The 23,831-nt window shown below is 56.4% G+C and overlaps 1 protein-coding gene across 3 annotated transcripts in view; it reads right to left on the bottom strand.

Moving 5' to 3' along the window:
• Window positions 1-2,220: 2,220 nt before the first annotated feature.
• GTF3C1 (general transcription factor IIIC subunit 1) overlaps window positions 2,221-23,831 on the bottom strand; it is a 72,586-nt gene continuing 50,975 nt past the window's right edge. Inside the window, exons 25-37 of one of the 3 annotated variants that reach the window (XM_007186334.3) lie at window positions 22,798-22,940; window positions 20,581-20,662; window positions 18,338-18,450; window positions 16,593-16,655; window positions 15,610-15,703; window positions 11,901-12,073; window positions 10,463-10,750; window positions 9,492-9,751; window positions 8,141-8,421; window positions 5,895-6,450; window positions 5,209-5,260; window positions 4,149-4,341; window positions 2,221-3,208 (exon numbers count right to left, since the gene is read on the bottom strand). In XM_007186334.3, coding sequence (XP_007186396.3) covers window positions 2,996-3,208; window positions 4,149-4,341; window positions 5,209-5,260; window positions 5,895-6,450; window positions 8,141-8,421; window positions 9,492-9,751; window positions 10,463-10,750; window positions 11,901-12,073; window positions 15,610-15,703; window positions 16,593-16,655; window positions 18,338-18,450; window positions 20,581-20,662; window positions 22,798-22,940 — 2,511 coding nt within the window. In that variant the 3' untranslated portion in view covers window positions 2,221-2,995. Of the gene's footprint in view, window positions 3,209-4,148; window positions 4,342-5,208; window positions 5,261-5,652; window positions 5,729-5,894; window positions 6,451-8,140; window positions 8,422-9,491; window positions 9,752-10,462; window positions 10,751-11,900; window positions 12,074-15,609; window positions 15,704-16,592; window positions 16,656-18,337; window positions 18,451-20,580; window positions 20,663-22,797; window positions 22,941-23,831 lie in introns of those variants that run through there. The other 2 variants (XR_009005310.1, XM_057528395.1) reach the window with 2 other exon arrangements.

Genomic DNA, 23,831 nt, shown 5'->3' with positions numbered 1-23,831 from the left:
GTGCCAGGGACACTGCAGGGTGAACAGCCGGAGCTGTGTCAACATGTCAAATGTCATCGCAGGTCTATGTTTTCTCGGGGGTAGGGGAGCATAAAAGGTATGTAAATGAGAAAAGGCCTGAAGGAGAAAGCAGCCTGGAGGCTTAAGTCATATCTGTAATGTTTTAAGTGTTTAAAGAGAATGGATTAACTCATGGTTTATGTAAGTAAAAAGGAGTAATGAAACCGAGCAGGACCCTGTGGGGCTCCTGGGCACGGAAGCTTTTCTGTTCCCCGCTTTTTTTGTCTTTTTTTTTGGCCACGCCCTGCGGCATGTGGGATCTTAGTTCCCCGACCAGGGATTGAACGCGCACCCGCTGCAGTGGGAGGACGGAGTCTTAACCACTGGACCGCCAGGGAAGGAAGTCCCCTGTCCCCTGTTTCTTGTAGGGAACAGACTCCAGCCTCCATGAGCTTCCCTGAGTTCCAAAGGGCAGATTGGAACAGTCGCTAATCCGGGAAGGAAACGGATGCAAAGACAAGGGAGGGGCAGCCAAGAAACAATAGTGCAGCCCGGGGGCAGGGTCCTGGTTCCACCTCAGGGGATACATGTATCAGTGTCTTTAAGCTATTTATTATAGAATTAAAACCCAACAAATGGAACATGTCAGCATTTTTCATACCAGAGAAGCTCATCAACAAGATTACCTGAGACCAGATGAGAGGAGTGCAAACCCTGCACACACCCTAATCTTATCAGCAACCCCACTCTTGAACCATTGCTATAAACCTCCTCATCAAATCCTCCCGGGTTGGGACATCATACAGTTTTTCAGGGAAGGAGCCTCCTGTGTCCCCCTTTGCCTGGCAAAGCAATAAATCTATTCTTTTCTGCTTCCCCCCCAAACTCTGTCCCGAGATTCAATTTGGCACCCGTGCAGAGGCTGAGATTTCAGCATCAAGAGCCCACCCCACATCCCTATGTCCCATCTCCCATACACGTGCCCAAACTGTCCCTCAACTGGGGGAACAGGAAAGGAAACAGACTTGGCTGAGCTGCGCTTGCCCTTGGTGTTCTTCAGTTCATCTGGCCCTCCTGTGAGGCGGATATTCTATCCCCATTTCTCAGATGAGAAAACCAAGGCCCTGAGACGTGAACATCAAGACTGGATCCCAACAACGAAGTCCTACTACAAAGCATAGGGAACTCTAGCCAATCTCCTGGGATAAACTTTAATGGAAAAGAATATTAAAAAAAGAACGTCTCTATGTGTGTAACTGAGACACTTTGCTGTACAGCAGGGATTGGCACAGCACTGTCAATCAACTATCCTTCAATTAAAAAACAAGAAGACTTGATCCCAACCCTACCTTGCTCCTGCCACACAACGCATTCCCACATAATCAGCATCTGTTTACAAAGCAGATCACATCCACTATTCTACTTGATCTCAGAAAATCCCCCCAAATGCTAGTTTTTCACACTTGAGTAAAAATGAAAAAAGAAGAAAAAAATGATGCTAAGACTTGGCCAGGTCTTGGCTGTGCTTGGGTTCACCCTCAAGACCCTAGACCTCATGCCCCGCTCCCCTGCCCACTGCCCCGTCCCTCTGGAGTTTGGCCTGGGGACCAGGTCCCTGGCAGAGGGAAGATGGAAACACAGCGCCGCCAGCTGCGCCAGGTCAGGAGCTGCAGGTTGTGAGTGAGAGGAGCTGCAATGGGCCTGAGACCGGGCCTGGGGGTAGGGGGGCGGTGACTAGGGGGGCATGTCCCGTACATGTGACCATCACATGCAGTGTTACCAGGTTTCTCATCTTTCAAGAGAAGATAGAGATCTGGATTTTTTTAAAATGTGAAAACTCCGATTTTTAAAAAATGTTGGTAACTAAAAAAACAACAGAAAAAGAAATGTGGGCTAAAGATAACAGCCACGGGCCAAATCCATGTCCCAGGCCTGAGACCTCTGCGGCCTGCTGGCATCGTGGGCCACGCCAATTGGGCGCAGGCCTGCCCCGGATTGGGCGCTGCCAGACGCCTGTCAAGGGACAGGCACGGGCCCAGCTGAGTGGGAGGATGGGCTTCCAAGGCAGCCGCAGGCGGTCAGGCTGCACCCAGCACCCCGCCTGTTTGGTTTTACGGGCAACATCTATACCCGGCTGTTCCAAGGTTGTTCTGAGGTTGAAAAACAAGGAGCCCCCAGGGGATCAAAGATTCTTTAGGAGACACACACAACAAATTGCATTTTACTTCACTTTAATTAAAAAATATATAAATACATGCCAAGGGATTTTTTTTTCTTAATAAGGAAAAAGGTTGAAAGAACAAAACAAACCCCAAACCTGCCGGGACTCCCCGTTCCTAGGTGGCAGGAGGCCTGCAGGCGGGTCGCAGGCTCAGCCCCAGCCCAGAGGTCAGGGGTGCTGCCTGGAGAGGAGCACGTCTCTGCCGGGCCCTCGGCAGTGGGGCACCCAGCCCCGCTCCGTGACACGTCCCCAAGAGGCCCTGGCCCTCAGGCCACAAGGGCTTTCCAGGGAGCAGGGAGAGTCCTCCGCGGCGGGGTGGCTGGAATCTGGAACGCGAGGTCCGCGTGGATGGGGCAGACCCCCGCGGCCCCCAGCTCCTGACCCCTCACTGGCCAGTGGATGTCCGTACAGCTTGGGGCCTGGGCAGCCTCGCCTCGGAAGCCCTTGGAGGACGCTCCCCACAACCCAGGTTCCAGAGAGATCGGGAACACGAGGAGGAGAGCAGGCGGGACCAGTGTCTCCAAGCTCTCCCCCAGGCCCCGGGCTGACGAAGCACAGTCCTTAGGGCAGCCCTGGAAGGGCCTGGGGGCAGGCGGGCGGTCGGCCTTCCTTCCAGAGTTCCAGGCCGGGAACCACAGGCTGGGCACACAGTGTCCCCATGTGGCGGGCGAGACGCAGAGCCCCCCATGCCCCGACCTCGCCAGGCTGCACTGCTCACGTGGGCCCCCCAGGAGAGAACACCCTCTCCTCAGGGCCGGCGGTGGGAGAGGAGGCTCAGAAGTGGACCCACTTGTTCCAGTTGGCCTCGTGGGGGAAGGCGCGGCCCAGGTGGAGCGTGCAGTCCAGCGTGGGCTCGTAGAAGACCAAGGGGCTACCGCCCGGGCTGGGGGGCGTCTCTGCCTCTCCGCCCGCCGGCTTAGAGAAGAGCGAGACGGCCGGGAGCTTTCTCAGCAGGCGCTTTTGAACGCAGCCGAGGGATTCCAGGCCCTGCAGACGACACAGACAGACCAGTTCACAGGGGCATTCGAGGACCACGTCCTCTGTGCCCGGAGCTCCTCCCAGAACGAACACCTGAACCTGGCCTTGAGAGATGAGTAGGGATTGACCAGAGGGGTTTAGGCAAAAGCCCAGGGCAAGAGAGAGAAGCGCGTGACCAGCATCTGTACAGCGGCCCTGTGTTGAGCAGGGGTTGCAGGCCAGCTTCCAGCTGGGGTTCTGTTTGGCCCAGACCTGCTGTAAAGTGCAGGGAGTTCCACACTGAACTTCCCGTTTCCACTTCTGTTGAGGAGCTGGAGGCCCAGGGCACACAGGGCCGGAGTGCACGGTGGCCATCAGGCCGAGCTGCCCTCAGGAGGCCGCGAGCACGTCTCCAGCTCTCCCTGCCACCCACGGGGGCTTGTCACTCACTACTCACCTGTCCCTGTGGGCCTGTGAGCCTCTGAGCCCTGGTCTAGAGAAAGGGTCAGAGGCAAGACCCCGGGAACGCCCACGTGTAGGCCTGGGCAGCAGCTCGGGGCTGGGGAAGGGTGCTGTGAGGGACGGCCTGGGGACAGGAACCCAGGGCAGGGGTGGGGGATGTGGGAGGCTGGGCGCCAGCAGCGCTAAAGGGCACAGAGGCCAGAGGCAGGAGGACAGAAGCGGGCGTGGGGCTCGGCCAGCGCCGCGGCCTCGGCAGGGCTGACGGGGGGCGGGGGAGTAAGCAGTGCGGGGGACACCGGGGGCCTGAGGCTCTTCTGAGGAGCCTGGCTCTCTGCCAGGAGGCCAGTGCCCCCTCGCGGGCCGAGCCTGTACGTGGCGGCCACACCCTAGAGCTCGGCCAACGCGCCCACCACCCCTGGCCCTCTGAGACTCAAGCCCAGACCCAGGAAGAGGGAGCCGCAGTGGGGGACGGGGACCCAGTGAGGACCCTCCCCGAGCCCAGTCACACCTGGAGCAGCTCGAGCACAGCGAGGGGCTGCAGGACGCCCTCGTAGTGCTGTAGCAGGCAGCTCTCGGGCACGCCGGGCCTGGTCATGATGTGGTGCAACACGCCCTCCATCATGCCCTTGATCACGGGCGAGTTCAGGCGGCCGTCCACGATGCGCCACGGGCGCCCGATGAAGCGGACGCTCTCCCAGTCCCTGCGGGGTGGGCACACGGGCCTCAGGCTCGGCGGGGAAGGGGAGACAGCCACTCCCGCGTGGTCCCAGCTCCGGGGATGGGACACCAAGGCTCGGGGAGGTCTGGCGCCTGGCCTGGGACTCAGGGCTGGGGACCGTCTCCCTCTTGCTCTTCCACCTCCCGCTCCCCTCCCATCTGGACAGACGGGGTCCCAGCCCCACGGCCCACAAGCACCGGACCCACATCACCGCACACTGGTGGAGGTGGGGGGATGGGGGGAGGGAAGAGCTAGGACCTCTGGATTTTCCAGCTCCATCTGGGACCTGGGCCACTGGCTGCCTCCCCTTCTGACCAAGCTCTCAGGTCTGTACTCAAAAGTTCTACTTCTGTGCTGTATACGGGGGTTCCTGACACACTTTCCTTAGAAGGTTTCTGCTAAAAGCTTAACCAGTGACTGGTCTGACACACAGGGTCCCAGCGTGGGACAGGCCCCAGGGTAGCTGGACGCTTGGCTCGGACCGCGTGACTGGGCCCTGGCGGGGGGCTACACCTGAGCTGGGAGAGCACGGCCCCGCCAAGCCGAGGGTGATGTACACACTGGGGCAGGCGCCCCCTCGCCAGAAAGGCTTCTGTGACACCCACTGTTCCCGACGGACCGGGCGCTACAGCAGTCAGCACTGCTGGCCCTCGTCCACCACGTGCAAGGAGCACCTGCCTGGTCGCCCCGTGAGCGGGACCAACAGTCCCTCCCGTGTCCGGGACCCCTGTGCCAGACAGATCTTTGTGAAAGACCTTCACGTAATAACTAATCTTGGACCCTGGGGACAACCCCCAAGGCCCTCACTGCTCCCCCCGGCCCAGGCCACCTGAGTCTGAAGCACACTCACCTTTCCCACGCTGCCTGGGAGAGGCCCCCCGCCACAGAACTGTCCGCCAAACCTGACAAGAGAGAAGGGGTGTGGGAGACTGAAGAAGGTGAGGCCCATCTCTCCCTCCCCCATTCATTCCGCAAGTCCTTCTGGGTCTGGGGATAAAGCAGTGAACAAAGCAACAGCAATCCCACTCCTCAGAGCCTTCTTCCCGGGGCGGCAGGGCGTGGGGGGCAAAGCCTGCATGCCCAGGACAACACGGGACAGGTGGCGGGGGTGCAAGTGTGCCGGGGAGCGGCGCGAGCCTGGAGCCCTGACCACAGAGCTGGGGGTGTGAAAGCCTTGGGCAAAAACATCCCAGAGGGTTACAGCAGGGGAGAGGGAAACGGGGACCCTGCCAGGCCCCTGGGGAGGCCAGACCACCCCCTTTCTGCTTCCTGACAGGGATGCTTCAGGAAACACCTCTTTCCAGAACCAAGAGAGCGCCGCGTCCTCGCGATTCACAGGTCGGCTTAGGAGCGTCTGAGGCCTCTGCCCTCTAGTGGAAATACGAGTGTCAACAGGCAAGAGCCTCCCCCTCGAAGTCGAGGCCGTGAAAAGCTAATGTAAAGGCCCCTTTTGTGGCTGCAGCAGGTTCCCCATCAGGCCCCGTGACACAGAATGGGCGGGTGGGGGAAGGTGGGGTGGGGGACAGGGTTTGGTACCTCTGGGGTCTTCAGGGCCCTCCGGAAGCTGGGCCTGACAGCTCAGCTGCTCTTGGCCTGGGGAGCTGGGTACCCCGACACCCTCTTGGTCCTCCTGCCTGGCTTCCGATGCTCTGGGGGGAGGCTCCCTTACGCCTGTGTCCTCAGGAGCTGTGGGCAGGGCAGGCACCTGGGTTTCTGGGTCTTCTTCTGCTCTGGGCCCCGGGCTGGGGGCCAAACGCACGTCCTGGAGTGTGGGCCTCTTTGTGGGGGGCTCCGGGGCACTCTCGGGGTCGGCCCCCCCGCCCTGGCTGTCCACATCTGCACTGGCCCAGCTGGCACGCCTCTTGGCGCTCAGGGGGCCCTGAGAAGGCGGTGCCTGCCTCTCAGAGGGGTTGTCCTCGGTGGAAGGCCCCTCGGGGGGTCTGGCCTGGGGATCTTCTCTTTGAGGGTCAGTGCCCTCCTCTTTGTCTTTTAGCCGCACCGAGTGCAGGAGCCAGGGCTCGGCAGAGGCCACGGACACCAGGCGAGCGGTGTTGCCGCCGACTTCCAGCACCTGCTGTTGCTCTAAGAGGTCCTAGAAAAGCAGGAGACACTCGGCATCCGTAGGGATCCCCAGGGTCATCGGGGTCCCCTTCCCCTGCCTGAGGTGTTTAAGCGTCCTGAGCAAGTGGCCAGCCCAGCTCCTTCAGGACAGGTGGCTCCGCCTGCGCCCTCAAAGCTGATGTGACCTTACTAGTCTCCTTCTGCCTGGCCAGCTCCTCCTAGACTTAACACCCCGAGGGTTACCAAGTTCTTCTGCAAAAGCCATAATTATTCCCAAGTGAAGGACAGTGACTCCTTCCCTCGTTCACCACGCCCTCTTCCCACGTCCTTGTGCTTATCTACGAGCTGCACCAACTCTGGGCAGCACACAGGGATTCACCAACATCTTTTTCTTTTATATTAAAAAACCCACATGTCAAGATTCAAGGAGTTTGCCCATGTTCACAGCCTGGACGCAGGGCTCACACCCACAACATGCGGGTCTGCGGAGGGTCAGCTGCGCATGCGCCACTAGGGCCCTGTGCTGGGCACCAGGGAGCTGCCTGCCCCCCGCCTCTCGGCAGCCAGTGGGATCCGCTGCCTGGGGAAAATCCTCACCCTCCCTCCCAGGGCCCCAGAGGCACCATGAGTTTTAAGAACAATCCAACACCAAGTGAAAGGTACTCAACAGCCCTCTTGTATTTCCTGCATGGGTAAGAACTCCTTTGATAATGACAAGTATCGACTCCCGCCCCCGCTACCCCCCCCCCCCCGGCCACAGGAACACATGCAAGGCAGGCACCTCCGCAACATCAGTAACACACAACATCGATAACAACTGACACGCGGGAGGGCAAGCCAGGTCCCGGGGCACTTGATCTAAAAGGTCCAACTCTTCTCACATTCTTTGGGTTCAAGGGTCACTGATGAAAATGGGTCTGGGCAGGTAAAGCTGTAACCAAGCAGGACCCTATGGGGCCTTTGCGGGGCAGGCCTTTCCCCCATACCCTCTGCTTTAGCTCCTCTCTGAAGTACCCAGGTAACAGTATCTGGTGCACTTTCCTGAGTTGTTTTACAGATGTGAACCCCCCCCCCACCCCATCAAATGGAAGAAATTTAAATTTGCAGTCCCCAGACCTACTGGCACCTAAGGACTGACAATGTTAACCCCTGTGACACCAACCTGTTCCCTCGCCATCAGCCAATCAGAGAACTGTACACGAGCTGATCACATACCCTGCAACACCCCTCCCTCGCCTGGCCTTTAAAAATGTTTTGCTGAAACTTTTCAGGGAGCTCGGGGCTTTTTGGGGCATGAGCCACCTGTCTCCTTGCAGGGCCCTGCAGTAAACCTTTCCCCCCTCCAAACTCCGATGTTTCGGCTTGTCGGGCCTCACTGTGCGTCGGGCACGCGGACTCGCGCTAATGAAGCGGTGAGTACTGTGGACCAGGTGCAGGGTATCTGGAGACAGCAGAGAGCTGAGGAGGACAAGGCCCATGGCTTGGGGAGGCTCGGCCAGCTGTGCTGAAGAAACAGGGCCCAGAGTGGCCAGACCTTCTAACGCTCAGGAGAAGCTGGCAAAATTTCAGGCAGGATCTCCTGTCTTCAATGTGACAACTAATCCAGCTTTTGAAAAAATTCCACTACATGCCCCAAGCCAAGCCCACCCGCAGCGTGCGTCTGGCCCGTGAGCTGCTACTTCTGGTTCGGCCACCACAGGCCACCTGAGAGCGCAGCTCACCTGGACGTAGTCTGCGAAGGTCCGGGAGCGCTCCCCGTCCGCCCTCGCCAAGGCCGAGAACCTTCGGCTCAGCTCCGCCCTGTCCACCCCAAAGCAGCCGGCCGCAGCGATGGCCCCCTGGACCTCCAGGGCGGCCGACACGTCTCCGGGTCTGTACCCGGATAGCGCCACCTGGTGGGCGAACTCTTCCAAGCTGCAGGTGTCCTCCTGGCTGTTTATCAGCCTGGTGAATGTGTCAGGGAGGCAGGAGGTTCCCACCATCAGCTCTTCCAGAGAAGTGACTGTGGAGACCAGGAGGACCAGAATCAGCCCTGAGAAGCCCCTCCCCTCCCCAGACCAGTGTACAAGCGATGCCGAGGCAGGTCATGCTCCAACACCGACTCACTGCTCCCCAAATGTCCAGGGGTTGCCTTCTGGGTGGACACGGTTGGGCCCCTGGCAGTCGGGTTCCTGGTACATGCCGCCCTGGGCCCTTGACTGCAGCCCACTGGATCCCCAGGGCCAGTATGATTCTCTTGTTCAAGACTCACAGGGAAGGGCACAAAGGTGGGGCTGGGGTCTGAGAACCAGAACCCTAGAGCTCTGGAGGGAGCGGGGTGGTCCTCCACTCAGGCTGCCCGGGCCCCACCCTTCCTGATGTTCCCACGTCCACGGCTCCGCAGACCCCGTGAGATACGCCGGGACCCCTCCATAAGTCCCGACTTTTGTTCACACCAGCCACGGCTGGTTTCTGGTGCTTCCTGTACAAGGTGTCTCTGCTCAGACCACAGGCTACAGGTCATCACATTTTTGCCTGGGCCAAGCTCCTGAAACAGCACAGAATACTGACTGTGGTTGTGAAGGTAAACACCTCAACATGCGAAAATAAAGGCAAGTCAGACAGAGCGGGAAAGGGGTAGGAAGGGGGAAGAGGCCCTAATATTCTCGTTTTATGTGGAGGGAGGAGAGACTGCCAGAAATTAAGGGTGCAGGAAATGGAGGTTTAAGCAAGTCATTATCGTCTCAAAGGCAATCAATAGAAGAACTCAGAAAAGTGTAAAAACTGGAAGTAAAGGAGATAAGAGATAATGAATATAAGCAGAATACTTATCTTTCACAGCAAGAGGTCAGAAGGCAACACGCAGGCAAAAAGACCATGGTGGGCGCTAACCACACAGTGGGCACAGCCCAGGGCTCCCCAGGTGAGTGGGCAACTCAGGACGCGCGCCCCCCCGGGCCGGCTGCTACGGAGAGGAGGGCCTTTCCTTCATTTTCCGCTTTGGCTCAGTCAGTGGTGGCTGCCGCACGTGGCTCTGGGAGCCTGGCCATGAGCCCCAGGTCTGGGCCACGGGGCAGCTGGGGGGGCACTCACCGGCGGGCCCGAGCCCGGTGGGCTTCGGGGTGCAGCGCAGCCGGAGCCTGACCCGGCAGGAGTTCACCACGATGCTGTCGCTGGGGTTGAGGTTGCGGTTGCTGACGATGCCGGGGGCGCAGCAGCCCTTCATCAGCAGGTAGTTGGTGTGGGAGGCCTGGCGGGCTTTCACCTCGATGCTCCGGCGCTTGGCCCCCGAGCCCTCGTCCAGGTCTTCCTCTTCGTCCTCGTCCTCTTCCAAGGTGCCGTCCTTTCCCAGGCTAGGAGCAGAAAAGGACCTGGATGACGGAGCCCAGCCCAGCCTTCTGCTGGTCTGGCCGCCCCCTCAGAGAGCGGCGCTCTGACCACAGATGCGGCCCTGGCATCCGGCTGTGAGGTCAGGTCAGCACAGGCTGCGCTCCAGATTCATCCCCCTCGTCCACCTTCCATACCCCGCCACCCACCCCCCCCGTCCCTATACCTGTGTCTCTGCAAGGGCTGTCCCTTCGGCCTGGAAACCCTTCCTAGTCTCTGTCCAAAAATGCCTGCTTTTCCATTAAATCCCAATTCAGCTATTACGGCCTCAAGGAACCTTTAACGATCCCCCTGCTCTGCCTACCCCACCCTCCGTGCCACACTGTTCTGGGTCCTTCTCTTTGGCGCGGCCCAGTCACCCCCTCCTCTGGCTTCCCCGGCACCCAGAGGCACCAGCAGGAGGTGCTGCACTGGACACCGTACTGGAATCCCTGGTTCACAGACCCGTGATGCCCCAACCTGGGCGCTCCCTTTGCCGAGGCCCTGCTGTCTTTGTGCGGCAAATACCCACACAACGCCAAGCAGACGCAGAGAAACGCAGCACGTGTTCGTTGAAAATAAAAACCAGATGACTGAGGAAATAAAATTGCAGATGCCACAGCCTGAGAGGAAGTGATGGTGCCCAAAGCCCCCGACGGTGCTCGGAGCAGCACCCCAGCGGCTGCCCCGGCTCTTACCTCTTAATGACCTCGTTCTCCACCATTGAGCTGTCCACCACAACGATCTGCTCTGGGATCCTGACGTCCATGGAAACAAGGCCCAAAGAGAAAAGGGTCAGGACAGCCACACAGTGTCCTCCAGGGCCGTCCAAAGAAAATGCCACCAGGTCGCTCGTGGAGTCGTTATTATCCTGGTCTTTGAAGGAAAAATTATCAGGCTGGTCCAACTTGCCGGCAGCCCGGAGTCTATCGAAGAACTGGAATGATTCTGTGCAGATGGTACTCGGAAAGCGCCACGTGAAAATCCTACACAGAAAGAGAAGGGAAGGGCCTTTCTGAGGACGGGATGCTGGAGGCCTTGGTGCGGATGGGCTGAGGGCACTTCAAATCTTGCCGTCAACACTAAACACACCGGCTTCTCCCTGGAAGCCCTGTGTTCCATCTCGAATGAAGGTGCTGCACCTTTTCATCTAACCCAACACCCCAGGCCTCGTGGTACCAAATTGGGGAAGATGAATGTGCTTTTTGTAATCATCTTTACACAAGGCAAGTCCTGAACCCCTACAGAGGGGAGGGGACATGCGTGTGTTCAATCTCACAGTCTCCACTCGGAGCCTGCAGTCAAGCCCTCGCCTCTGTCCAGAGGGGTGACTTTCCAGACCCTGTAACAACCTCTTGCTGACGTGCCGCAAACTGGGTCTAAAAAGTACATGATGGGGCTTCCCTGGTGGCGCAGTGGTTGAGAATCCGCCTGCCAATGCAGGGGACACGGGTTCGAGCCCTGGTCTGGGAAGATCCCACATGCCACGGAGCAACTAAGCCCGTGCGCCACAACTACTGAGCCTGCGCTCTACAGCCCGCAAGCCACAACTACTGAGCCCACGTGCCACAACTACTGAAGCCCACGTGCCTAGAGCCCGTGCTCCCCAACAAGAGAAGCCGCCGCAATGAGAAGCCCGCACGCAGCAACAAAGACCCAACGCAGCCAAAAAGAAATAAATAAATAAATAAATCTATCTATCTATATATAAAAAGAGCAACTTATAAAAACAGAAAGTACATGGCTTCCAAATGAAGTGTGTGAGCCTGCAAGGCAGGCGGCCTGGTACAGCTCGGAGCCGTGAAGATTAGGACCGAGGTTATGCCCAACCGGGAGGGTGCACTTTCAGCTGGTCTAATTATTAGAAACTCATTTTACCCAATTTGATGGGAAAAAGGGAAACAAACTACCTACAAAATTGGTAAAACACCCCAACACAAAATACAGCAAGCGTTAACCTTATTCCCATAGAAGGGAGGACAGACACTGATGAGAAACTTGGTCCCAGAGGCTGCGTCTCGCACACGAGGCCACGAGAGGCCCAGGCCGCCCTGCTCTCTGATGAAGAGGGACGCCCGTCACTTCCGCTCACCCGTGTTCCTCTCCGCAGACAGGCCCCGCCCTCCCTGTGCTCACCTGTGGTAGGTCTGGGACAACTGGTAGGACATGGGCGCGAAGGGCAGAGCGCGGTTTTTCTTGGGGCCCAGCATGTGGTTGACCCGGCGCCGGTTGACCAAGCTCCTCTTCTGGTACTCCACAAAGGCCTTCACCAGGATGTGGTCCTTATACTCCCGGTAGAGGCGGAACGTCTGTAACACAGCAGGCCGTGCGTGAACAGGGCTCTCCAGCCGGCGGGGGGAACACCCAGACGTGGATGCAGAGAAGCCACAGCTGATCATCGATGGAGGAAGCGGCTGGCGGTGGGGGAGAGCCTGGAGGAAGCCCACGTCCCGCCGGCCGGCCTGCACCCACCTTCACGTCACCTCAGAGAGGACAGAGAACAGGCAACTGCAGGGAAAGGCGGGTTGCGCCCCATGCCTATTTCTCTGGCCGCAAAGACGCTGGGAGCTGACGCAGCATCACCTCTGATACCACTGTATCCCTTACCCCTACCTAACCCAGCAGCATGTCTGCTGGGCTCTACCCCCAAAATATGTTCCCAGACGCATCTGGTCTGTGCCGTCTACACTGCCACCATCTGGGCCATGCCACCATCGTTTCTCCCCGTGGCCTCCTGCCAACCGTTCTTGCTGCTTCCTGCCCCCTGCCCCCAGCCCGACCACTCTGCACAGCAGCCAAAGTAGCCCTTTGATGCCTAAATCAGACCACACGTTCCTTCCCTGCCTCGAAAGCCCCGATGGCTTCTGTCTGCAGGCGGAACTCCCAGTCCTCACTAGGCTTGACGAGAGCCCCGTGAGTGGGACCTGGCCCACCACCCTGGCCTCGACTCCTACAATAAGTGCAGCCCTTGCTCACTACCCTCCAGCCTCACCAGCCTCCTTACGTTTCTTGAAAAAGCCAAGGCACTCCCGCCTCAGGGCCTTTGCACTTCCCGCTCCCATTTCTGGGACAGCACACTCCCCCAGTCCCCGCGTGGCTGACTCCCTAACATTCGGCTCTCAGCTCACACACTTCCCCTCAAAGGCCAAATCCTCCTCCGTCCTGCTCCTCTGCAGTCAGCTCTATTACATTAACCTGTTTCCTTTTCTCTGTAGTAACTGTGTCTACCTGAAGTGATCTCATTTGTTTATTCACTGTCACTCTCTTCCATAAGAACATAGACTCGACTCTTACTGCTGCCCCAGCAGGCGCCTGGCACCCAGCATGGGGCACACATGGAGGGCGGTGTTGGGTCCTGGGTGCAGAGGCCCCCCCCGTGGGCCACACCGCCATGGCTCCCTGGCTCGCAGATGCGGATCCCGCCCAGAAGAGGGGCAGCTCAAAGGACTGCGGGACCGGCAGTCCCGTCATTCCAGTTTTCCGAACAGCGTTGGTTCAATCAACTGACAGCGAATGTCGAGTACACACCAGCCTCCAGGAAAGTTCAAAGCACTGGCCAAGAAAACCTGCAGGCATGGTCTGAGAATCCTGGCTTAGAAAGTTCTCTGCTGCACTGACCCCGGGACCCGAGGGTGACAGGAGACTGAGGCTCACGGATTTCGAGGGATCTTCCGAGGCCACACTGCTGGGAGGGGCGGGACCAGGCAGAGGACGAGGTGTCGTCCTCGAGCCAGTGGCCAGGGGATTGGGAGTCAAGTGGTGGTCAGTTGGGGTGCTGGGGCAGCATGGGGGGTGGCTCTCCCGGAGACAGAGGGGGTTCTGGGCACACACTGGGTCCCGTCAGTCCAAGGTGCACACAGTGCCCTCGATTTCTCAGGTACCACCTCTACGTCAGTCCTGGTGCACGGACGAGCAGCCTGATGGGGACAGACTGAGCGGGGCGGAGGGAAGAAGCAGGGAGCAGCCGCTAGGTCATCGCTGCCTCTCCCCAAGCGCAAGTGGAAGCTGAATCCAGCTTCCTGTGAAGCACCTGCACCTTCTGCTCGTCTCTTCCCCGTGACGACGAGGATGGGCGCACCCCCCAGACGGCCACTGGCGTGCAACAGGAGCGCACAGACCACGCACAGTGAGTGGGGAGTGTGGCGCAGCCCGTTAGACTCCCAAGAGGCTGGGCTGTCACAGACACAGTGAACTACCGCCATCTGGGGTGCCTGTGACGTCCACCTTCCTGCAGCACACTTCCCGGAAGCTCGGGGCTGCAGGGAGCCTGGTAGGATCCCGGGTGGCCTCTGACCTCATCCCTTTTCTTTTTTGTTTTTTTGGAGGTGGGCGGGGGGGGCACGCCAACGTGGCTTGTGAGATTTTAGTTCCCTGACCAGGGATGGAACCTGGGCCCTCGGCAGTGAAAGCGTGGAGTCCTAACCACTGGACCACCAGGGAAATCCCTGACTTCATCCCTAATGACCTCCCACTCCTTGCTGCCAGGGGGAGGGGGTCCCTGAAGAAGGGCCCTGTGTCCTCCTTGGGCTCAAGTGCTCTCCCTCATGCAACTTCCCACACCCTGGGTGGTCAGGGAGAGTGACAGCCCCTTGGCACCATCCCTACCACTCAGACTCCACCTGGAAATGGAGCTGGAGGAAGGAAAAATGAGGCCACAGCCCTGGCTGGGACACAGGGACCAGGCTCTTGCCATAACTTGGGGGCTGGGCTTTCTCGTGTGACGGGGGCTTGGACTGACCCCCCGAGGTCCTGCTAGCTCTAACCCCGGCTGGGCAGGAGAGCTCGTCAGGGCCCTGCCCCCTCCACTCCTGACTGCACACTGTGGGGTGGGGCTTGGGGCCCACGTGCCACAAGAGCTCTCCAGTTGACTCTGAGGCATCCCCACAAAGTGTGGGACAGCACCCGTCTGAATAGATCAGTGGGATGAGAAATAACACCAGCCTTTTGTTTTCTTATTTTTTTCCTGTCCCAAACTGGCTTGAAGAGCTGAGTTTAGGGTTTAGAGACTAAATACAAAAGTAGACAGGCTCTGCTTGGAACACACTTCTGTAATCCTTAGAAACAAGGGAAGCACGGGCTCGGGGAGAGGGCCCCTCTGCTGGGGGCTTGGAGCCACACAGACTCAGGTTAGATGGATGAGCTCTGGGATCTTGGGCATGGGCTTTTTAAACTTCTCTGAATCTCAAGTTTTCACACTTGTAGAAGAGCACTTCCCAGACTCAGCGCGGGGCTGAATGAGATCCGCCTTTCTCGTTCATCCTCATCCGGCCACAATAAAGCAGCGTTACAGTTCTAGTAAGTTCTCAGGAGATATATGACTCAACGCCTGCAGAAAGGCAGCTTTCCCACTGGGCGATATCTAGCAATCAAAATATGTTGACATCTGTCCGTTATAATTGGAAAAGATATGCCATGTAGTCCAATTACTTTCTCAGCTCTTTCAAGAGGCTCATTTCCTCTTCTGCCTAATTTTCTGCCTTCAACATTAGACTCAAAACCTCAGCGCTGGGAGGGATTTTGGAGGTCACCAGATCCTGTGCCCATACTTCAAAGATGGACGGGGGAGTGCCCTGGCGGTCCCGGGGTTAGGACTCGGTACTCTCACTGCTGTGGCCTGGGTTCAATCCCTGGTTGGGGAACTAAGATCCCAAAAGCAGTGCAGTGCGGCCAAAAAAAAAAAAGAAAAGATGAACAGAGTGAGGGCTAGAGTCTCAGGGGCAATCAGGCCCTCTGAGGCCCTGCAGTGAAGAAGTGAAGGGGTGGAAACCTCACAGGGCCCGGCCTGGGAAAGGCCCCGAGTTCCAGAGCACTGCTGTGAAGCTGACGTTGCGTCCCCGACACCCACCTGAAATGACTGGTAGATCTCCATCTGGCTGTCCGAGAGGGCCAGTGTGCTCTGGATCAGGTTCTGGAGCACCAGGAAGTGGATGTCATCCACGCTGAAAGAGACGGGGCAACAGGGCCACGTGAGCCCACAGGCCGCAGGGCACCGCGCATCCTGGGTAGATTTGGTCTCAAAAAAGTTTTCAATCTCACAAAAGTGATACGAATGTCCAAACTAGTCATAAACCAAAACAAAAGAAATGATGGTTTTTATGCCTTACTGATTGGTCCATTTTCACAGGGAAAAAGTTTCAGTCTGGTGGGTAAGGGGTGACATAACCTGGAAACGGGTTTTCATGACAACTAACTCATGTGGTTAGTGCTTAGATTTTCTTTTTGTCTAATTTTAAACAACTGTTTCTCCAACGAGAATAGGCTTTTCATTGAATACAGAGCTAAAAATCAAACTGAATATTGATTATCCAAGATGGAAAGAAAAGGCTGAGGCTTCTTTCTTTCTTTTTTTTTTTACTTTTCGCCGCGCTGCGCAGCATGTGAGATCTTAGTTTCCCGACCAGGGATCAAACCGGTGCCCCCTGAAGTGGAAGTGTGAAGTCTTAGCCTCTGGACCACCAGGGAAGTCCCAAGGGAGTTTTTGCTTGGGAAGTTCATGGGCTAGGAGTTCAAACCCCTTCCCCAACCCGCCCTCAGGCTGGGCCAGGGACAGGCGGGGTGAGGGGTCGGCACACTCTCCCCGCACAGGGCCTAATAATAAATAATTTAGTCTCTTTGGGCCCAATGGTCTCTGTTGCAGCCACCCAACCCTGCCGTCAGAGCGTCAAAGCAGTGCAGGCTACACGTGCAATGGGTGTGGCTGTGTTCCAATAACACTTCATTTCCAGAAATCGGCGCCAGGCTAGATTCAGCCCTAGATGACCCTGTGCTAGGTTGCAGACAACCCAATCAAGCAGCCGAGGAAAAGGCACTGGGTCTGTCAGTACTTGCCTATTAAGTTCATCCTCTTTCCTGACTTGATCTTTTTCATCTCCAATCATCAAAACTCGGTATCTGCATAGGAAACAGAAGAACTTGTGAACGGAGCCCAGCTGACCTCCCGTAGCCAAGGTGATGCTCATGGGAGGTGGTTACTGATTGGCTAACGTGGTGGAAAAAATAGTAAAGACCCTAAAATTGAAACACGTACGTGTAAGTTAAAATGAGAAAACACCACGTTCTGCCCATCGAATTGAGTGTGTTGCAAGAATGAGGGTTGAGGAAATGAGGAATGTTCGTTCACTGACCATTTTGAGGCAACAAGGAGATGTTAACTCACAGGGAGCGACTGTTAGGTGTTACTGGAGGAGGACAGACAGCTGTGGGCTCACCATGATGAAAAACAAGCATAAGGAAGAAGGTGGGGAGAAAACACCCCACAGGGCATAGCTGTATTAGGTGATGGCATTACAGGTTAACCCCTGATCTACTTTTCTGAGCTCCAAGTAATATTGTTTTATTGTGTTCATACCAAGCAAATAAATATAGAAGTAAATCATAGAACTCTACAAAAAAACACGGCCATCTATTTGAGACATTTCTTTGGTTTCTACAAAACTAAAGTCAAAACTCATCTTTGCAATCGTCAATTCTTCCTAAAACTTAGGAACAAGACAAAGCACCTTTTCAGAAAAACGTGACCTGATTTTGGTCAAACAAGAAAATATTTGGAACTGTCTTCTTTTTTGCTTTGCCTGCCAGAATGCTCAAGATCAAATTCAGCGGTAAACTGTTACAGCTGGAACTTTTTTCTCTCCCCTAGATGGGTCATGAACTCTTATTTAAAACTCTTAAGCTTCTTCTTTTATAACTAAAAGTTGCCCCACACATTTATTGAAAATATGTGGGAACATAAATTATATATAGGTAAACAGGCCACTTGAAACATCTTCAAGACTGAAGAGAAACCATGCCACTTGCAGATTCTGGGGAGGAGTTTGTGGCGAAGGCAACATCTGTAAACGGCTACAAATCGCTCCTTGGCCCTGGCACACAGTGGGCACGACATAAACTATTTGTTGGGTGAATGAAAGGACGAGATCCCCAACGGCAATGTAGACGGCTCACTGAAAAGGTACCACACAGTTCACAGTGGGACCGGATGGATGGAAGAAATGTGGAAATACAGTGCCGAGAGGGACTATCCTGATGAGGACGGAGAAGAGAAAGGATTCACATTTGGATCAAGCAGCGGAAATAGGTCTGGTTCACAGCACTCAAGATTTTCAAGTTTCACAGGTCTGGGCTCAAACCCAAGTATGTTCTTTTCCAGATGCCCAGTGGTTGAGCTGGAAAGAGCAGGGGCTCTGGGGTCAGACCTACCTAAGTTCAAATCCCGGCCTGGGGCTCACTAGCACTGTGACCTTGGGAAGTTAAGTACATCTCAGAGTTTCCTCGTGCTTAAAATGAGCCATCACAGCAAAAGGACTCAAATACCTGAGTAAGCCAGAATTAAGTCAGAGCAGGGCCTCCAGGGAATGGAAGGGAGTGCTTGGTGGGGCGCGAGGGATGGCAGTGCCTCCCCATTTTCAAGTCGCCCATGAGAGGAAACGAGGGCGTCCACAGTCAAGGGTAGTGCAGGGTTCGCTGCAAGGTCAAGTGGAACTGCTGGTGGGGGACACACCCGTGGCGGTCCTGGCCGGTGACTTTTCCTCTTGCCCCAAGGTTCACACAGAACCTTCCCAAGGGAACCTTACCTGGCAAACAGCTCCTTGAGTGTGTCTGGGATTTCAAGGTTAGGATTCTTTAGGGCTGAACTGAACTTCTCTTTAAGCTTCTCCACAAATTCTTTAAACTCGCTGGCACAAACCTTTCAACATGAGAGAATGAGATGTTAAGCCCTTTTTCTCCCTGAATGGAGGTTTCACTAAGACACATTGAGGGAAAATCTTGTAGCAAACTCCCTCGGCAGCGACCTCCCAGAGACAATGACAGAAACACTGTCTCCTGTGTCCTCCTGCCTCCCCAGCCCCCCCGGGAAGGTGACAGATGCTCGCCACTTCACTCGGAGATGGAGAGAGCCTTACACCTGCGCCGCCAGCACTCTCCCCCGAGCCCCAGATGGGAGCCCCGAACGTGTCCTGTGTAGTCTCCTCCAATCAGCAGGCCTGTGTCCCCTCGTCGCCTCCCTCCCCCCAGGTCTGTTCCTCTGTGACTCACCTGTGCAAGCTGGCCTCCACCGCCACGCTCAACTGTGAACCCCAAACCAGACCCCTCCTCCTCTGTACCCAACCTGCGACCATCCCAGTGCAGACCTGGATCACAGCATGGTCCCTCACTGCCTCGCCACCCCCAGGCTCACACCTCCAACTCATCCTCCATGGTATGGCCGGCAAAACGACCCTGTCACCCTGTCACCCGGTGTCCAGTGCTACAGGACAAGTTCACACTCCTCCCTGACGCCTCTCGCTGCCGCCCTCCCATGGGGCACCTCGCCCCCTTCCTTCTCTGCCTTTCCTCGGCTGGTCCCTCATCTCTGCATTCTGGGCTCAGTGCTGACACATTTGAAAAGCCCTCTGTAGTAGATGCCGTTGGTCGCCTACTTCCTTCATCCCGTTCTTTCTTAGCAGTGGAGCCAGCCCCAATTTGGTGTGGGGAGACAGCCTGCCCGGCTTCCTGAGGTGAGTCAGGACGGATCTTCTGGGAAAGGCTGTCCCCTCCCTGATACAAGGGCCCTCTCCCCACTTCTTCTTGCCCTGGGATTCAGTTGTGAGGACTGAGCACCAGCAGTTACCTGGCAGCCATGAGGTGACCAGCATGAGGATGGAAAGCTGACCACCAGGGATGGGGACAGAGCGACAGGATAAACCTGGGACCCTGAGGACATCTCTGCTTTGCTGCACCTGCACAGGACGGCCTACTTCCGGGCTGCTTGGCACATGGGGAAAATAAAGCCTTAAGCCCCTGTTATGTTTTTTTTTTTTCCGTCACCTGCATCAAAAGCACTCCTAATTCTCCCTCTGGGACCTCAGCGGCCCGTGCTTTCCTCTCTCAGGGTGGCTGCACTGTTCTGCGGAGCGCATTGACTTCTCTGCCCGGCCCACTGCCCCGTGGCTCCAGTTCAACTGGCCTCGCCTGGCACAAGGCCGGACATACACGCAGCGGAGGCCGGTGTGAGCTCAATGAGGGAGGGGTGAGCCGACTCTGAGCCACAGAACAGAGAAGCCTGGGTCTGGAAAGACAGCCTCCTTCCTTGTCAATCACCGTCCCGGCCCCGCCCACAGAAAACTCATGGCCGGGCTTCCCTGGTGGCGCAGTGGTTAAGAGTCTGCCTGCCAATGCAGGGGACAAGGGTTCGAGCCCTGGTCCGGGAAGATCCCACATGCCGTGGAGCAACTAAGCCCGTGCGCCACAACTACTGAGTCTGCGCTCTAGAGCCCGCGAGCCACAACTACTGAGCCCGCATGCCACAACTACTGAAGCCCACGCACCTAGAGCCCATGCTCCGCAACGAGAAGCCACCACAATGAGAAGAAGCCCGCGCACCACAACAAAGAGTAGCCCCCGCTCGCCGCAACTAGAGAAAGCCCGCGCACAGCAACGAAGACCCAACGCAGCCAAAAATAAAAATAAAATTTAAAATAAAATAAAAAAACAAAAAACAAAAAACAAAAAACTCATGGCCTATCCACGAGCTTTCCAGAAGTCTAGCTGTTTGTAATTTCTGAAGAGGAACCCTATTTTCTTAATAAAATAGACCCAAGACACAGCAGCGTTGCAAAGAGACATGGCAAATTCTAATCATCTTTAAAACTGATGCTGGACCCAGATCAAGTGAGGGCCACAGCCAAAGAACTGACAAGTCAATTTCCCAAATGAGCAGGGGAAAAGCCCATGTTTGCAAGGCTGGCAGAGGCACCGTGGGACCCAGAGGACCAGACTAGAACCTAGAAATCCCTGCCTCAGGGCTGGCTGAGCCCGACCACCGCGCGGGGCCCACCTTTGGGTCTCCATAGTCGCATTTTCGATTCATGAAATCTCCAACAAGCGCCTTATCCTGGTACACCTCGGCGAGGCAAACCCTGTGGAGAGAGCAGGCCACAGTGAAGTCTGGGCAATGTAACGATGCCCACGTTCAGAACCACCGCAAGATTTCTGTCCTAACAGTTCTGGCCTTGGGTAAACATGAAGTATGATCTGCTTATGTGCCTGCTGGGTGATTATAGCTTTTGAAAATGAAGGATTTGGGGTCGGCCTGTTAGTGCTCACGCTTCACATCTCGACTTCTCTGAGCTTCTGTCCTCCACGTGCAAACTGAGAACAGTAGCCTCCACCCGCCTGCCCTCACGGGGATTTGGCCAGGACCACAGGAGAGACCTATGTCAAAGAGGATCATAAGTTTAAAAACAGGCCCTGGTGTTTGGTATTAAGAGCTCCAGCCTCCTCCAGCACTCTGTCCACTGCACACATCTTCACACCTCCAGGCATCAAAAGAGCCTGACCTGCCCAAAGGGAAATGGAGGGAAAGACAACCAGCGTTTGCTGGGTTCCTAGGAGCTGCACACTTTGAAAGCTGGAGCTGCTCCTTCATAAAGAGCTTGCAAGGTAGAGACTGTCATTCCACTTCACAGCTCAGTGAGGTGTAGGGTCCGCCCCCGCCCCCAAGGTCACACAGAAGCCAAGGGCCAGGGCAGGTGGGACAGGTGTGGTTACTATTGGTATCGTCCTGCTCACAGGTGGGGAAACAGCCTCTAAGGGGATAAATGCCCCGTCCTGAGCTGCAGTGGACGGAGACCTGGGCCTGCGCACCCTGCAGCCCCCTCACGTCCCCCTTCCCCGGCTGCTGCGGGACAAGAGGAAGAGCGTCAGGCAGGGGCCAGGAAACCCGACTTCCAGATCTCACTTCACTGCCAGCTCACTGTCACCCCAGCCAACTTGCACACTCTCTCTGGGCCTGTTTCCACTCTGCAAAAAGGAGGACTTTGGACCAGGTGATCAGAGCCCTTTCAGATAGAACATTCTAAGCGTCTTCCACGCACTGGGGAAGTGGCTTCACACAGGAAGGCCCCTTGGTGTGTCTAACCCAGTGGTTCTCATCAGGGATCTGTCCCCCCAGGGGGCGCATGAAGACATTTTTGATTGTCACAGTTGGCAGGGGGTGGGGTGGGGGGCGGGTTGCCACTGGCACCTCGGGGGTGGAGGCAGGGAGGCTGCTAAACACCCCACAGTGCCCAGGACGCCCCACAACAGAGAATGAGCCGCCCCACATGTCAGCAGCGCCGAGACTGAGAAGCCTGGGCAGAGGGCTGAGTCTCCTCCGCAGTCCAGGGCTGGGCTGCTTCCCTGGCAATCTGGCTGACCGCAGGCAGCCCAGGGCTCGGAATCAACCGGGAGCCACGCTCTCCCACTGACCCGTGGCCCGAACATCAGCTGGTGGAAGCAGCTCCGCTTCCCGGCCCCACCCTTGTGCCGGCTGCAACACTCGGGTACCTTTCCACACCACCCGCTGGGCTTCCCCACTCGAGCCCACGCCAGCGGAAGGAGGGAGCTGCAGGAGTCTGACAGGGCTGGCGACGGCTTTACACCCTGGCCCTGAGAGACACGGATGGCGGGGCAGCCTCCCCGGCAACTGACGATGGGGGAGGCTTTGCAGCTCCTGGCCAGCTGCCGTGCCCTCACGTCTTAAGGGAACGCCCGGCTCTGCTGAGGAAATGGCCGAGTGCTTTTGGTCCAGTGATCCCGTTCCTGTCTAGCTTCTTTCTGGAGTGAGCTATGTGATGGGCCACTAACACGGAGACATCAAGAGCTGCTCTGGAGTGCTGAAACCCTAGTGGCAATGGGCGGAGGCCTCTGCTTTCACCACATGCTACTCAGGTGAGGTGAAGAGGTAACACTCAGCGCTGTCACCTAGCCTGTTTAGCCTGTTTCTTCACCTGTAACAAAGGAGAGCAGCACCTGCCTCACAAGGCTGTTCTAAAGTGTAAATAACACCTTGAATGTGAAAGTGCCCAGAATCACACCCAGCCCCCCAAAATCAAGGACGATCTCACCAACAGTCTCCAACAGACTGCTGATGTGCTACTGGACGACTCAGATTTTATCTATCTGGATTTTACAGCCGACTCTTAAGCAAATGGGATGAAAGAAGAGTAAAGAATGAACTAGAAGCATTGGGATACCCTCGTCTTGGAGTCACGGAAGTTCAAAGGAGGCTTACTTATAGTTCAGGTAGGCTTGTGGGTTTTTGACTATGTAGCGAGCTCTTCGTCCGACCGAATGGGATGTTTTATCCAAAGACTCTTCCAAGGTTGAGTGCAAAATGTCCCGCACGACCTGCCAGGGGACAAACGGGCCCTTCACCTGGATCAAACACAAGCCAAGACACAAAATCAGTACCCTCGGAGCCCATGTTATAGGTCACTAATGTAAAGGAGGGGGGAATACGCTCTGTGGAGCCTCTTTCCTCAGCGGACACGCAATACTGTCACCTCACGCATTTACTCAGTCACATTTACTAGGCACTGACCACGCGCCTGGCCCTGAGTGGGTGCTGGGCAGAGAGGAATAAGACAAATCCTCCAGGTCCAGTGGGAAGAGCATCTTTTGGTGACTAGTAGAGGTGCTCGGAGGGTGCTTGGGTAATACTGACTGGACGGCAATGCGTCACAGGAGGTCAGGAGTACAGAAGATGCATTTCATTAGACGGTTTTAGAGGTTTAAGTACCCATCGTGTACGCTCAAGAATGCTCTGTGTACGGCGCCTGTGGTTACACTAGTGGAAACAGAACATGCTGAGTCACAGACTCAGGAGACCCTCTCAGTGAACACATGCAGGAAGGCACAGCCCAGGTAAGGAAGGGGCTTGATGACAGGGTTATTTTCTTAGCGCCCCAGCAGGAGTGGGCCCAGGAATCTGGTGTAAGTTGAAGCGAGTGAGTGGAGGGTCCATGCAAGGCTCTCCTGGCTCCTCTGGCTGCGTGGAGGGCGGGGGGGAGGGGAGAGGCCTCTCCCATCAGTGCTGTGATGAGACAAGGCCAGGTATTAGGGACAGCAACACGCCTTCGGGTTCCTCCTGGCAGAAGGGATTGGGTGGGAATTGAGGAAGGGGTGGAGGGATAAGGAAATCTGGGGCAATGATCAAGAAAAGGGATTTAATGAGCTTGCAGGCAGAGAGCATCCATCCATCAGACCTCTCAGTGGGTTTCTCTTGGCTGGTATGGCTGAGAACAGGAAACACAAACGGGGCTCCTA

Source organism: Balaenoptera acutorostrata, chromosome 15, assembly GCF_949987535.1.
Source record: "Balaenoptera acutorostrata chromosome 15, mBalAcu1.1, whole genome shotgun sequence".
Taxonomy (NCBI): Eukaryota; Metazoa; Chordata; class Mammalia; order Artiodactyla; family Balaenopteridae; genus Balaenoptera; species Balaenoptera acutorostrata.
Note: the sequence above shows the minus strand (reverse complement) of the source record. Positions and strands in the feature narration are given on the sequence as shown.